Here is a 16,331-nt window from a genome sequence, read left to right as displayed (position 1 = left end):
ACCCAGGGGCGCTCCGCCTCCCTCCCGCGCTGTCCCGCGGGGCGCCAGGGAGGTGCTGCCCCCGCGCCGCCCCGCCGCCCTTCCCGCTGAGCTCCATCCAGCGCCCCGGGACCGCGGTCAGTGCCGGGCCCCGGCCCCAGCCCCGCCGCATCGTGGCAACCGGGGACGCCGCTTCCTTCGCAACGGGGCGGGGCCGCGGCGGGGGAGCGGGAGGGGGGAGCCGGTTTGGCTGGCGTGCCTGTGCTTTCTCCAAGCCGGGAGCAAGGGACAGGGTGGGCCCCGGCACCGCCTCGCCTCGCAGGTCCTTGTCGGTCCCCGTGCCAGGGTGGAAGCCACGCTTGGGCACCTCGCTCTCTCCGTGCCTTCCCGTCCCATCAGGGACACCGGCGCCGGGCTCCGCGCTGCTGTCCATCCCCTCTGCACCGCTGTAAATCGCGCAGTGCCACTTAAAAACCCGAAACGCAGCCGGTATCCGAACGAAAACACGTCCTCGTGAGTTCCTTTGCCGAGCTCTAGAGCTCTCTGAGGGTGCCTCTGAGACCTGTTGATGGTGAAGACTTGGAGTTACAGCATAAACCTTTTTTTTTACCACAGGGTGAAGTCATAAGAACAACAACTAAAAAGTAAAATTGTATAAAATTTTATGGAAAATATTAAAAAATACATTAAATAAAGTTACACAAAGTAAAAAACAAAAAAACCAAACAGTAATTTGCTCTTAAAAATGCAAAACTTTTTTTTTTTTTTGGCAAAGCAGGGTTGTCTTGGGATATTGCTCTGCCTTGGATGAGCTGTCAGCAACAGGCTAAATGCCTTGGTGATTTCCTGGCGAGACATTTCTTGGCTGTTGTGTTTCAGCTTAAACCAATTCTTCCCCTTCTTTTTTTTTTTTTTATTTTTTTTTCCACTGTGCAGCTGTTCTATGTCTCTGACTAGGAAGGTAAAAATAGTACTCGGCATTTGTAAAATACTTTTCTCCACAGACACCCCGTCCCCCAGCCCCTTTCCCCCCTATTTGTAGCACAGCTTGTGAAGTAGGTGTTACTATTGCCATTTTACAGTCAAGATCATTGATGGTCAGGTCGCTAAATGCGCATAATATTTATAATATCGCAGTTACCACAGTTGAGAAATGACCCTAAAATGGAAGTCTTTCACCTCTAGTTCACAATACTAGCCCCAAATTCACCACCTCTTTGCCCCATCTGCTCACCTGTGTTGCAGGTAGAAAAGTGGTTGTCATTTTACCACCATATGCTTTCCAACTCACATAAACTGTTTAAAATCCAAGTTTGCCTGATAAAATACACTGTTTCATTTAGGATGCTTTCATTAGCAGAAGGGTTTATCAGTATGGAGAACTGAGTCACCCAAGCAAGACTGAAGCAGAGCTGGGAAAAAACTGCAGAATTTGAGCCCATGGCACATCTAGAATATTCAAGTTCATGATCAACTCATGCTGGCAGATTTGAGCTTCTTTAGATTTATTGAAAATTTTGATCTAATACAGCACAACTTGCAGCTTCACCTTAAGATACTTTCTGAGATTTAGAAGTAAGAATAGTTTTTATATATCTTTCTCTCTTTCCCTTCTTTACATTTTTCTTACATTCTCACAGTCCTGCTTTATGGTTATTGGATAACTCCTCCTCATGGGTAACCTCACATCTTTCAGACTGTGGGATGAGAAGGTGACTAGCTGAGGATCTGTATTTCTGAGACATATGATTATTCTAGGACAGCAACTAACCTTATCTTAAGTAGTTACAGAATGGAAGGTCCAGCTCTGGCAGTTGGTTTGAAAGAAGTTTCATTATTTTACTCTGGGCTAGACACTGATATTCCAGTGAAGGATAAAGATCAGATCTTAAAACTTTGTGAGAGGGATTCTGAATTTATTACAAGTCTTATTCGAAGGCTGCAGCATAGCTGTGCTGCTGCAGAAACACATTTTTCTTTCCTTCTTTTTGCAGTGGGGGATTAATTTGCTTCATGCCCCATTCCTCCAAGCTGTGCATGTGACTGCATGGGAGAAGAAATTCAGTCAATATTCTCAGTATTTTAACCATCCCTTCCTGAAATCTGTCACCTCTGCCTATTTCTGTGCATAGAAAGAAGAAGAAAAACTTTTTTGTCCCTCAATGTCATGTATAGATAACCATGAAAATCTTTTCACCTTCCTGAGACTGAACTATGAATCAAAACTTCTGTCTTCTTGAGAGAGTATCAACTGATGCACTAGTCAAACTCTTGTAATTTTCATATTGGAAAACTATGATTTTCCATGTGGTACTTCAGAAAAAAATAAAAATGTGATTTTGAGAGGTACAGAATAATGAAAGTTGTTTAGAATTTCACAAGAAGTTGAATATGCTCCTCTCAGGTACCCTTTAGCTATTAATTTTAAAGAAAAAAATGGATTAAAAAACTGAATTAAATCTGTATTAAACTGAATTAAAACTGTATTAATCCTCTGCTCCCAAACGCTTTCAAATCTCTTCATAGCAAAAGCTATTGTGTATTCCAGCTTCAGACAGGGATGGAGATGAACCACCTTATCAAGACAAATTTGGAACATTATCTGGCTGTACCAGGGTAAGGTGCTGTTGAACAGTGTATTCTGAATATTCTTTAAACAGTGTATCTCCCAACGGTACATTAGAAGCTGAGGTTTCATTTATTCAGCCAGAGCACAGACAATTTAAATTCTTTAATAATTTTTTTCTTTGTTAAAATATCAGATCCAGTTTTTAGGTACAAAAGTAGTGGACTTGGGCGTGTGAAAACTGTTAGTGTCGCATAGTGGTAATTAAGCTTATGTGGACTACATTTAATTTTCCTCTTTTTTTGGGCCATTCTCTTGTACTTTGACATTCTTCAGGGATAAAAATCATTGTACTGAATGATTGTCTCACTCTCAGTACCTGTGTTCCTACAGGTGGTCTCAGACCACAAGACTCCTACTGTCCCCCCAGTAAACATTTTCTATGTAATACAAAGTACTAATTTAAAATAATGTTTTTCAGTTTTCTATTTTGAACTTGCTTTTATGACATATTCCAAAATTGCCTCCATGCCTGTTCTAGTGCACTACCACCACAATACAAACATCTTAATTTAATGATAAAAACCTTTGTAAAAATGTGAAGACATCGATTAATACTAGTTTTTCTTTCAAGTAGACAAGATCACTCATGCTAAATATATACCAATGCTCAAAAGTAGCATATAAGAAAATCTCTCAGAGTTTATCACAATAAAAATATATGGGTTTGATGTGTCATGTAGAGGTGATAAGCAGCAATTTCCCTCAGGATGCAAGAAGTATATGAATTCTACTGTGAAGTTAAAATATGATTTATTAAATCCAGGCAGTAAAAGAGTGATGTGTTGGCTGCCCTTTGTGCTGTAGACATTCCCAAATAGTTAGCTCAGGACTTCATTGTGTACAATCCTTTCCACAGAAATTTGAAACCCGTTTAAAACATTTGCATTTCTTCAAGTAAAAGATGAACTACCAGTTTAGGGTAACTTCACTGATTTGTCTTAATATTTTTTTGTTCAGTTTAGGAGAGACTGTCATAAGTAATGGAAAGCACTGTGCATGTAAGGTAAGATTTTCAATTACTTTGCTTAGAAAAGATAATGAATGTAACTGAATGATTTCTCAGAAAAGTGACAGATGTTTTAAAGATGTAGAGTGCCTTATTCAGGATAGATACGAAAATACAGAAGAATCAGGTATTTTCAGATTCAGGAAAGAAACTACATTGAAATCGTAGGACTTCAGGATATTAGAACATTTTTGTGTTAATGTCTTTTATCACAACTCATATTTTTAATCTCATCATATTTGTTAGGTCATATTTTTAATCTCATCTGCATGACTCTAAATGAAGAGTAACTATTGTTTTTGGCAGAGTCACAGTTTTTGCCTGAATTGCTGAGTTCACACTTAATCACTTGTTTCATGTTGGCTTTTGTTAAAGATAAATATTGATTAAAAATATTTGCTTGAGAGTATTTAATTGAACATCTGGTGAGTAGCTGTGATAATGTCCTGGAACAAGCCATCGTTTCAAGTGATCTATTTATAAATTTCAAGTGATCTGTTTATAACTCTTACATAATTTTTCCTCCTTTACTTTGTGCTTATTTCAAAATTAAAGAAACATATTCTTTTACTTTTCTACCATTTATTTCCAGGCACAAAATGTAATTATACTAGTAATTCGGAAACCCTTTTTGTAAAATCTCCTTGTTAAGAGTTTTATGTAATTTTTAGTTTTACTTTTTAAAAGCAAAAATCAGGAGAAAAACCTGTTAAGTGCTTTGCCAGGGCAGTGCCAATACCAGGAAGAAAAAACTGAAGCAGGAAAGAACAACTATGTTGAAGATATATTCAAGTCCAAATAAGCTTTCTTCTTCATTAAAATCTTGAAATGTCTAAGAATCCTATTTAATTTGAAAATACATCATATGAACATACTGCAAATGGTTTGCTGAGATTATGGAATCAACAAAACAAAGACTCTCATGAAAATATGTTGTTTAGTCTTTTGTCAGTGACACATATTTCAGGAATTACTTTTAGCATTTCTTGAAGTGATGACTCAGAGGCACTCCCTTATTTTATGTCACATGACACCATAGAATAAAAACTATTAAACAGGAAAATATTATTTTAAATAACATTAATAGGTGTAACTACTTCTACTAATGCTATTTTTCTTACTATTTCACATAATTGTGTGCCCATGAATACTGTCTCTTTATTCTTTCCTCTATAAGAACATTTAAAATGCTTTTTTTGTAATGCTGAGTTTGTCTTTAAATCTGCTTGGGACTTCTTAAATGCATAGGTTAATAACTTATGCAAGTATTTCCCTGATCAGTGTCTGAATAAATAATTTAGGGATTTTCAAGAGTAAAAGTATTTTGCTAATATCTGGTAAATCCAAAAGCCTGCTCCTTTCCGGTGAAAATACTCTGTCAACATTTGAGATGTTTGTTGGGTGTGGTGATTTCTAAAATGTGAGCTTCTGAATTGCAAGATTTTCACGTTCTTGCTTCTGGTTCACAGTGCTCACAGGCAGAATACCTCACCAGAAATGTTGGTGGTATTTTTTGGATTTATAGAGGTTATTCTTTACCCCTGACACTATCTTTTTCTTGTGAGGTATGGCTAAGCAGAAAACATCTAATCGGTTTTGGCCTCAGCTTTGTCAATTATAGCTTGACCAAGCTTTAAAGAAAGAGGTTTTGAAGGAAGATCTGTGGAGCAACCTACTTCATTTTGACGGGAGGAGCTATTTTATATATGCTTTATGATCAATTTATTTCCCCCTACATTTTTTGGTACAACAGGACACAAGGAATGTTGGAGCTGTGGAGGGACCACTCAAGGCAGAAGAGAAAAATAAATCTGCAGACATTTCAAAACAAAAAGAACCATGCCTTGTACCATGTGATGCTGAAGCTAAAATTTTACGAGGGGAAAAACATTACATGTGCAGTATGTACTCATAAAAAATACTTTTAGTGATGAGCTATGCGATGTCATGCTATGCAATCCTCTGCTATGCTATGTTATTCTGTACCAATTTATCTTTTAATCTTCTTGAGCACATGTGGCAGCCTTTGACCCTGCTGCCCAAATTCTGAGTATTGTTCAGAAAATTTGGGGTGCCCTTTTTTTTGGGATGCAGTTGGTGTGGCAAAGTTAAAGTATAATCATGGGTGAAGACAGACAAATCTAAGCAGCAGCACAGCTCATCTAGGTCTGTGTTACCTTCTGAACGTCAGTATCTATCTCCATTAGGGAGGAAGAGCAGGATGTCTGTCCCTCATTTAAACATCATAGCTAGGTGTGGGGATGTTAAGTGGGAGTTAGCCAGTTAGTTTGTTATTTAGTTAGTTACATGGGAGTAAATCTGTACTTCAGTTTACCTTTTATACATGCATACACAGGGCACTCTCTATCACTACCTTGATAAACTACACAGCAAGTGATATAATCAGCCTCAGAAAACAACTGTATAAATTCTTGGTTTTCACATATGATTTTTTAGTATATATTATTAATTATCTGTCCAGATGACGATGATGATGATTTTATTTTTAGCATTAGGGCAAAAAACAGAAGTAGCACAGTGAATGAGCAAATGTAGGATGATAGGAAATGTTATATATCTGTCTTTTATCATTTGCATTTATATTTGTGTGATATCCATTAACTGGTCATCCAATTTGCCCAAGGATAAGATGAAATTCTTCTTCAAAACATAAGAAGAGCCATCACTTCTTAAGATGTCTTTACTGCAATTAATGAGTCTGAAGTTTTTAGCATCTTTGGCTTTAGTCTGTGGTCTCTGTACTACTTTCATTTCACTTTCAGGTGCCATAAGGTAAAACACCTTCACTATTTGCATAGATATCATAAATAAGTGTGTTGTCATTCGGTCAAGAATAATTCTAGATTTATGATAACAAAGTGGATGAACGTATTTCTTTTGAAGGAAATTTGCAGGACTCTCTTGTTGAATATGCAAGAAGTACGCAAAAACTGGTAAGAGACATGATGGATGATCAACAGTCTTCTTTGGACTACCTTTCTAGTCAGGTACTTTTTTCTTTATCATTAACGTTTGTATTTGTTATTTCTCACTACAGGTGGTGTTTATCTGAGGAAAAAATAAGTATTATTATTGTCATTAAACCAGTAGAATTAGAGACCCTATCACCATTCCTTGTACCTTGGGTAAGATGTGAGTTCCATTTTTACAAGGAGTGATAAGCACCACTTGTTTTACAACATAGTGTCATACATGGCAGTTGCATAAGTGGAGGACTATTCCTTCCCATTAGTTGCCATCTCCAGTCCTGTTGTATTTGTGCAGATGACATATTACACTATTGTTAGCTCTGATAGTATTTTACAAGCACTTTGCATCACTCAATACAGATAAAAAGCTTTAATCAAACTGAAGGACTTTTTTTTGAATCAGCCGGAATTGTGCCTAAAAAAGATTTTGGATGAAAAAAGTAAAAAAGAAGATCGATTTGCCTAATAAAGGTACAATTTACTAACACATCACAAAAACAAACTTCAGATTATATTTACTAGGAGTAAAAAAAAATATCTTTAGAATGTAAAATTCCTCATTGCAACCTAATTAAAGATCTTTTATTTGAATTTGCAGGTAAATGAACTCAAGAACAAACTTGTTCTTTTGAATGCAGTAGTTTTGAGAAAGCATCTGGATCCACTTCCTTACAAAGCAGTTCAATCTCATGGTAAATATTTTTCAGATATAGTCTTGACACCTTCCCTTTTTACTTTTGTATCTTGACAAGAAACTAATTAAAGCAAAAGTAAGGAATTGTAACATCGACATTTATCCCGTGTTAGTAGTATAAAAACTCTGGAAACTTTATGAACTGTTTAAAATTGTTGTCATAAATACTGCTTTAAATAATTTGTAATTGACAATTCCAGGCATCCTGGAATTGTTGTTGATTTTTATGCAAAATACCAGGTATGATTATCTGTTAGTAAGTAATCTAATGTTGCTAAATGGCATGTTCGTTTGCAATGAAATAAAGTGTACTCTGCATCTGCAATATCCTTCTTCAAATAGGATGTAAGTCAACTGTTCACTGGACAGTTGATCTTCTTTGTAGTGTCCATCCAAACTAAAGGAAACATTATGTCTAAGCAGCCATGCTGGTTGTGGAAACTGCTTCTTTGAGTATATTTAACATGTACCCGGCTTAACACTTAGAGACAAATGGTTTTTCGTGTATACATTATGATGAAAAGGCTTTTACAAGTATAAATACAAGTGTCTGTAGGAAAAAGATACAATTTCCCAGAGAATATGTCTTTTTCTCAGTACAAGTGTTATAAATAAAATGTAAAATGTTATAAATAAAATGTAAACATTTGTAAAATTACCCAGATACATACTCTTTAATTTCTGTATCATATCTATTAAGATTAGAAAGAACTTTCTGTATGCAGTGTAATTTATACTTACTTATGAGCTTAATGGAGATCAGAGAATTTGAATTTACAAGATAATTTCGTGACAAAATATGATTTTAAAACTTGCATGAGAAAAAAATGCTATTTTAAATCATTCATATGTTACCAAGAATAGTAATATTTCTGTGCTTGATCTGTATTTTTAAAAAAATACATTTTGCTAATGAATTTCATCAAATATTTTTTTTCTCTAGGTTTGGACTGCACTCATATTAAAGATACCACTGGTTCAGTTTCAAAAACTCCATCTGGTCTGTACATTATCCATCCAGAAGGATCAAATTATCCTTTTGAGGTAATACATTTATCTCTCAGGATAATCACAATTTGCTTGAGAATATGCACTTAGAATATTTTTATTAGATTTAAGGTGTTTTCCTTGACAGTTTCTCAACGGATGAATAAGAAATGTAGTAAATCCTCTGCATGTGTCTGCTGTTACTATAATTTTGACAAGTTTCTCATGTTTTACAAAGAAATTTAATCTCTGTCATACGAGCCTGTTGTCATTTTTCATATGCAGTGAAAACTGTACCAAAGAGGAAAACCCAAGGTACTTTCCAGCACCCCTTTTGGACATTTACAAGTGCTGTTCTTTTCTGTATTAGAGATGGAAAGCTGAAGAGCCAATTGACTGATCCATTTGGCTTCTACAATAGGACTTTTGGCTTTTTGAATTATTCTGCTGTATAGCATTGCCTTCTTTTGTGGTGTGACTCCAATGCCTATAAGCATCTAAATATAGGGGCAGATGTATGTTAGTGTGAGGAGCAGGTGCTTAGCTCTTCTCTGAGTATCATTATAACCCAGTCTTGAGGCAGAGAGGCATCTAAAATTTTAGTTTTATATCCATTTTGCAGGATATATATTCTTAAGACAAACTGCAGCAATCATGCTTCCTATCACCACCTGCACTTTATGTTATTGCTGTGAGTTATGGTGTTCATCTAGAAGAGAATTTTGGGTTAATTTCCTCAGACTCAGGACATTCACATCCATGCAAACACAAGGAATATTTTGTTTTATGTCTTTATTTCTGTTTCAGGCTGTTCTACCTAGAGAAGGCCTTATGTATAGTGGAAAAGCAGATATGGCACTTTCAAACCCTTAACTTTGCAGTACATGCTGGATTCATTAGCTTTTGAAACAGAAACATGACATTTAGGTCAACTAATAAATAGCAAAGTTTAACATCTAACTTTATAGTCTTCTTTTATATATAACAAAGGAAGGATGAATCCCTTTACCTCTAGCCAATTGGAACCCTTCAAAATGCTACAAAAAAGGAGATCAAACTGATTAAGAAAAGGCTTCAGAATTATGCTGGGATATCAAAAAAAAAAAAAATGGACTGCAACCCCCGATACAAAAACCTGTCATTCTCTCTCTACAATGCAGTCAGCTCAGGAAAACAGTCTGTAACTCATCAGCAAGTTCCTCCCATGTAAAAGAAATGCAGAGACATGTTGCAGTGTTCACGGAACAACCATATTTATAGTATAAAGAAAATGCTGTCTGCCTCACCCCAGGATGAACCATACCAAAAAGTGCATTTGTTTCAGAATTTCTTTTAGATTGAGCGGGATTCCATTGAGGAAATATTCATACCTTACCCAAATCACTTGTCTCGAGAGATGTATAATTATGTGAGAAAAGTGATTTCTCAGTTTACTTTTAGGTTTTGACAAATAAATCTGAAATGATAAAATTTCTTTTCATTCAAAATATTTTTGCCACTTTTCCACATTTAAAGGTACTTCCAGAATCTGAAAATCAGTTATATGAGTGGAAAGGTTCTTTAAGGAGTACAAGAAACAAAAAAGAAAAATCATAATAATTTGATTAAAAGAAAAAGGTAAAAATAAATAATGAGAAGAATATCTGCAGTCATGAAATGAGTGTCTCATTTCTTGTCTGGTAGATGTTGCACAGAACTTAAAAGACAGGGCCAAAAAGTTGTCAGAGAAAAGTATGTAAAATATGTGTTCTATAAAGAATGTTATTTTAAGGAAAACTATTTTATGCAAATTCTTTCATGTGTGGAAGCATAAAAAAGGTAGAGGAAATGATAAATGAACAAAAATATCAAGACATTAAAACATTAAAACATAAATAAGAAATTATAATGCATTTTTAGAGGCTAATAGCCAAGAATTCTGATATAAACAATTTATTTCAATGAGGACCTTTTCAGCAATAAGCTGCCCTTTTAATGTAATGGAAACTAAATGAAAATGTGTTCAGAATCATTTGCATGAAGATACCAGTTTAATGAAGAAAACAAATATTAAACAACTTGATCCTATTCTCATGTTTTCGTGTTTAAAACCTCATATTGTCAAAAGTGAGTATAGTTTTTGATGCTTATCTTGGGCTAATTGAAACCTGAATTCCAGGAGCAATAAAAATATCCAGTTTCAGTGGTATTGGCAGGTTTTTGGCATCTCAGAAAGTTAATTCCAAATGGGCTTTTGTCTGAGCATTTAAACATGAGGCAATTAAAACCAATTTCACTTTTGGAAAAATTAATCATGATCAATTTCTGATACATTTTTCAATTAGTGAAATTAGATCAATGATATTTGTAAGGTGGATCAGACAAACTAAACAGTTGTTTGGAATATACCTCATGCACACTGAAGATGGAAAGAGGAGAAATATTCAATGGAAACATTCTCCTGCTCATTTAATTTAATTTGCACCTGGCACAATCATGCCCCTCATACCTTGCATGATATGAGACATAGAGTAAACTGTAAAGTCTTCTAAGGCTTTTTAATTGCAACATTTCTAGCCTATAAGGAATTAAGAAACTACACAGCTATGACTGTATTTCTCTCTCTCTCTCTCTCTCTCTCTCTCTCTAATCTATCTCATATTTTACTTAGCTGCTGTTTGTATTGGTGCTGTATTTAATTGGCTGATGACCTCTCATGTAGAACCAAATCTGCTCCTTCTGAGAATTATCAACACTCCCACTGAGTTATACTGGACTGAAGATTGCTGTTGTGATCAAGTGGGCTCCTCTTAGTATTTCTGACTCATAGTCAGAGGAGTAGCCAAGCATGCACTCATCTTCTCAAGACAGCAGATGAGGCAATGGGATTATTTTGAATGACTTTTAGGTATTCACATTTAAATATTCATTTTGGAATCTTCTGTATTTCTTTTTATTCCTGTTCCACCCTCCCTGGGTGACTGAAATAAGCACGTGATTCTCCAGGGAATAAAGCCCACAAGTTTCTTTCGTGCACATGACCCTTACTATGATTCATTTAGTATTTGTGTTGAAAGGATTGCCCAAAGCATCCAATGGCATTGGCTTACTTGAAGATCTAAGATTCCCCAGGTTATATTAGACCACATTGCAGCTCTGTCCTGTTGCTTTCTTGGTGTTCATTGAGAGGCTCTGAATATGATGTTGATGCGTTCCTGCCAAGGAACAAGTCTGGTTTCGTGAAAAATATCTGGCTAGTACAGGCAATGGGGGGGAACATATAACACTCAGGCTGCCACAAATTTTGCTGAGGGTTAAACTGAATTACACCTAGATTCTACTTTTATCAACTGGCTAAGATTGCAAATCTCTCTTTTCTGAAATATGTTTCATTGTGTACTTTCCCTGTAACATCAACAAAAATTGCTTTACTCCATCACTTGTGCATCTGCTTAATGTTATGACAGCCAACATTATATTCTGAACTTACTTTTGTTATCACAAGTAGCTCCATAGCTATAAGCATTTTCCAGGTTAATTCTCCTGATATTAATCACATTGGGAGGCACTTACCAATGAACATCTGTTTTTAAACACTCATTATGTATAGTATCCCTAGAATTACTTTGAACAAATTAGGTGGTGTAGTGTCTAAAAGAGTGAGAAACAAAACAGTCTTAAAACCACCTTCCCCCCCCCTTCCTTCCGTGTATTCCCTCCTCCTCCTCAGTGGTGCAGAGGGGTGGGGAATGGAGTTTACAGTCAGTTGTTGTTTCTGTCACTGCTCAGAGAGAGGAGTCCTTCCCCTGCTCCCGTGGGGTCCCTCCCACTGGAGACAGTCCTTGATGGACCTCTCCATCGTGAGTCCATCCCTCAGGCAGCAGTTCTTCCCAAACTTCTGTCCCGTGGGTCACTCCTCCATGGGGTGCAGTCCTTCATGAATGAGCTGTACCCACATGGGTCCCCCACAGGGGCCACAAATCGTACCTGGGAAAAACCTGCTCCAGTGTGGGCTGCCCTCTCCACGGGCTGCAGGTCTCTGCCAGGACCCTGCTCCATCTTGGGCTCACCTTTATTTAATTAAAATGTTTTCTTCATAACAGCTCCTTCAAGAATGCTTGAAATCTGAATCTGAATTCTGAAGTCACATCTATGTCTATTTTTAGGTTTTTTGTGACATGGATTTTCAAGGAGGTGGATGGACTGTGGTTCAGAAAAGAACTGATGGAATCATTCCATTCCAGAGAACATGGTCTGAATATCTGGATGGATTTGGTGATCTTACTGGTATTAATTTTAAATACTCTAAAGTGCTTCGTATCCTACATTTCTGCTGCCTCTATGTGAGCAACATTCCACCAAATTTTGTAGGAGTTTTAGTAGTATAAAGTTCTTGTTTCTTAAGTCTTATTTTTACATAAGTATTTTTTTAATCAAATCTGTTGTATGATCTTCTCAGTAATGACTGTGACCCCGCTAGAGTCTTCAGCCATTGCTGTCTCAGAGGAGGTGTTTAAAATATGATATTTTCTACCTGAAATAATATATAGATTGTATTTGCTCTCTTTTCAGATTAAAAAAAAAATAGCCTATTCAAACCAAATAGTTGTTTTGAATCACATTTGCAAAATATTTCCTTAAAGGAGAGAAAAACCAGTAATATTTCACCATAGGACAAGCAAAGTTAGAAACAGAATGGAAATATTTCAATAGCTAATAACAACACAATTGTGATAATAATTTTTTATTTCCACCTTTCATCCAGCAAGTCTAAACCCATTTGCTTTATCAGAAGTTTATCTGGGATTGCAATGGAAGCATACAGGTTTTCTGTACAAAAAAGCACAGCTCATATGGGGCAACAAGTGCGATTTACGGAGGCAGCAAATCCTGAGAATAGGGTCTGTGTTTTGTTGTGTTTCATAGAATGCTAACATTCATCATTTCTCAGTACTGCCCTTAGGAATGCTGAACTCCGTTTTTGCAAGTGGATCTTTAGCACATCCATTTTTTTTGTGGTTTCCTAAGATATATTGCAGACGAATGTTTGAAATCTATCATGTGGACAATTTTCTAAAAAGTACCATAGAGAAAAAAGGTGATGCCCACATTGAATTCTTTCCATGGATTTCCTAAGGAAGTAGGAAAATTACTCTGTTCCTTCATTAGTCTTTTAAAGGAATATAAGCCTATCATACAACTTTTATTACATTTGGTTCAGGAAGAAAAGTAGAAAAGAAAGAACAATAATTTTTTCTTTTACAGTTTCCATTTCTAGACTATATATTATATTTCTGTTTAAGGGGAATTTTGGCTTGGACTAAGGAAGATTTTTGACATAGTAAATCAAAAAGCCACTAGTTTCAATCTTTATGTGGACTTGGAATCAGAAAATGACAAGCATGCCTATGCATCATATGATGGATTCTGGATAGAAGATGAAGCATGTTCTTTTAAGATCCATTTGGGGCATTATTCAGGAAATGCTGGTAAGAACTTCCTTCTTTAAAGTATTTAAAAGTAGCTCGTCCCTTTCTTAATATGAAAAAATGCATTCAAAAGAGTAATAATTAAGATAACTTTTAAAAAATTATTTATAATGTGTTTTTCTCTGGCGCATAGTGAACATTTATGCAGATAAATGGTGATGATATAGCAATTTTGGTTATGCCAACATTAATCTTTACATAGTAGGAAATCACTTTATCACTTCAATGTCCTTAATGGAGTAACTGAATAAACTCTTCTTTAATAAAGATGAATTAAGGAAGGATCTTTAACAGATTCAAGTCCATAGGATATATATATAACAAATAAGGGATTTTTTAGGTGTTAGTGTTTATCTATCTAATGGTACAGTTCTTTATATGTCTATTATCTCATCTCAGATTTGCTGATGTTAGTGGAAGTCTTCCTGATGATGCTTTGGTTAATTCAGAAGTGCCCAGACAGTCATGCACAAAGGGTAGAGAAAGAAACTGAGTGAACAAAGTTGGTCTACAGTGTGTAACAGTTACTGGGTGCTACATAGACACAAATTAATTTACAATTTCAGACCTCTCTTAATAGCTAAGTGTGCAAAGGCTTTCATTAAATATTTCATGTCTTACTGCTTTTTTTCTCTTTTTTTTTTTCACATGTTTAGTAATATGCAAGAATGTTCCTTATTACCAATGAAATAGCTATTCTCTAAAGGTGTTGGTGCTTTACTCTACCTGTATTTGTAAGACAGTGTATTTGTATTTCTTTAGTAAGACAACAGAGCCAATAATCACTGACCTTTGAGTTTTAAAATTCCGTCTTTTCTCATTAGTCTCTCTGGGACTTTGGACGCATTACTGGAAAATCTTAAATTACAACCCTTTTTGTTTCCTTTATCTTTTCTTCCTCTGTCTTTGAGGACAGAAGCCTTTACCTTCCTAGCCAGTATGCACTGCTAAAAGCAACAACAATATAAAGATGTTGTTTCATTGAATTTCAACTTCTTCCATATTTCTCAGTATTTTATTCTTTTTCTTTCCTTCATTTTTAACACTTTGCTTGCTCATTATCTGGTGCTCTTGAAATGTTTTTGAAGAATTCTATTTTTCTAATAAATTCAGAGAAAAAGTTTGTGAGATATGCAACAAGTAAGAAATGTTCTTCCATAAATAATTTTTTTATCCTTCTGTTCTATCTGTTGTGCTTAGGTGATGCATTTAGAGGATATAGAAAAGAAGATAACCAGAACTCAATGCCTTTCAGCACTTTTGATGTTGATAATGATGGATGCAGACCAGTATGCACTATTAAAGAACAGCTTGTAAAGAGCTGCAGTAACTTCAGTGATAGCACTGGATGGTGGTTCAGCAAGTGTGGCCTTGCAAATCTTAATGGTGTTCATCGCTACACAGGTAGATTTCTTGCAACTGGGATTCACTGGGATACATGGAAAATGAAGAATAAACCAGTCAAAATTAAATCAGTTTCAATGAAAATTCGGAGAACCTATTATCCATATTTCCATTAGAAATATATCTCTTCTGGCAATTATGTGGAATAATCTATCATTGCAATCATAAATACCTTTCATCTTCACTTGAAGAGTTCAGTCAAAACTTTATTAGGGATTTCTACAATACAGTTACTAATTTTTATTGGGAAATGTCAGCATTTGTAGTGCTCCTGTTTGAGTAAGAAGGTCCTAAAAAGAACTGGGTTTTCAGAAAAAGGATTAAGCTTAGTTCTTGTCAGCTTTTATTCAACTTTCAATTTTATTTACTCTTAGGCAATCTCAGAACCAGCAGAAAAAAATTATAAAAAGAAGTGTAATGATGACCTCTGAATGTACTTTTTCTATGCTCTCTGCATATCTGAATTTCTAAGAAATTGCAGCAAATTTTCTTTTAAAAACCTATGTACCTGCCATTTCCATCATAATATTTTGGAAAAATATCTTTTCTTCACCTTAGGTTAATTTTTCAGAATCAGCTCTCCTTTTTATATTCTTTATCAGTCAAGTTAAAAATTGTTGCAATGTATATATAGAGTTCACTATACCCTCAGGTCCTGATTTTTATACAAGTAAGGTTGATACTGAGATTCAAGAACTGTGGTCTATTTTGTATTTAATTTGCACAGTCAATATGTTTCATAATCCAATTTTTACTCTACCATTGTCTATTTTACAGTTCACTATGAATTAAAAACTTTTTTTAAAGAAAAGGCATAGCTTTGGAATTTAAATTTTTGGATATATGGGCCTGATCTTATGTTTTTCATTCTGATTGTAATTCACTTTGTGAATGATCATATGGTAATGAACAAAACCAATTTAAGTTGTATAAGTACATTTAAAATGGTTAATTCTTTGAATTTCTGTCAGTAAAAATAAAATAATATCAGTAAAAATGTGACTTTTGTCAGTACAGCAGTGTTTCTGGAACCTGGCATCTAATCTGCAGCAGCTAGGCATGTTATTTCTCATCTTTGCTTCAGTTTCAGTAGATCAACTCTGTAGTAGCACGTGGAATGAAAACAGTTAAAAACTCTGAGTTTCCCCTTTGCTATTTTTTATTTAGGCCAAAC

At 35.5% G+C, this 16,331-nt stretch overlaps 2 protein-coding genes across 4 annotated transcripts in view; one reads left to right on the top strand and one right to left on the bottom strand.

Annotated features, from left to right (window-relative positions):
- The window catches only part of CEP126 (centrosomal protein 126), a 40,268-nt gene extending 40,150 nt beyond the window's left edge, over nt 1-118 (bottom strand). For all 3 annotated transcript variants that reach the window (XM_027739070.2, XM_039385440.1, XM_039385441.1), the window contains exon 1: nt 3-118. In XM_027739070.2, the coding sequence (XP_027594871.2) occupies nt 3-97 (95 nt within the window). In that variant the 5' untranslated portion in view covers nt 98-118. The remainder of the gene's footprint in view (nt 1-2) is intronic.
- Nucleotides 119-319: 201 nt separating this feature from the next.
- Nucleotides 320-16,000, top strand: ANGPTL5 (angiopoietin like 5). Its single transcript, XM_027739041.2, has 10 exons — nt 320-492; nt 2,506-2,595; nt 3,566-3,611; nt 5,368-5,515; nt 6,519-6,622; nt 7,203-7,296; nt 8,242-8,342; nt 12,431-12,551; nt 13,568-13,753; nt 14,954-16,000. Exons 2-10 carry the CDS (start codon nt 2,540-2,542, stop codon nt 15,271-15,273), a joined length of 1,176 nt encoding a protein of 391 aa, XP_027594842.2. The 5' UTR covers nt 320-492; nt 2,506-2,539; the 3' UTR covers nt 15,274-16,000.
- Nucleotides 16,001-16,331: the final 331 nt, after the last annotated feature.

Source organism: Pipra filicauda, unplaced genomic scaffold, assembly GCF_003945595.2.
Source record: "Pipra filicauda isolate LSUMZ 115617 unplaced genomic scaffold, ASM394559v2 scaffold117_size3949168_pilon, whole genome shotgun sequence".
NCBI lineage: Eukaryota > Metazoa > Chordata > Aves > Passeriformes > Pipridae > Pipra > Pipra filicauda.
Note: the sequence above shows the minus strand (reverse complement) of the source record. Positions and strands in the feature narration are given on the sequence as shown.

What these genes read in the sequence shown, in the direction of transcription:
- ANGPTL5 (XM_027739041.2), top strand. Translation starts at nt 2,540, where the DNA reads ATGGAGATGAACCACCTTATCAAGACAAATTTGGAACATTATCTGGCT. An exon ending in GAAAGCACTGTGCATGTAAG is followed by an intron (nt 3,612 to 5,367) that starts GTAAGATTTTCA and finishes TTGGTACAACAG; the next exon opens with GACACAAGGAATGTTGGAGC. An exon ending in CAAAGCAGTTCAATCTCATG is followed by an intron (nt 7,297 to 8,241) that starts GTAAATATTTTT and finishes TTTTTTCTCTAG; the next exon opens with GTTTGGACTGCACTCATATT.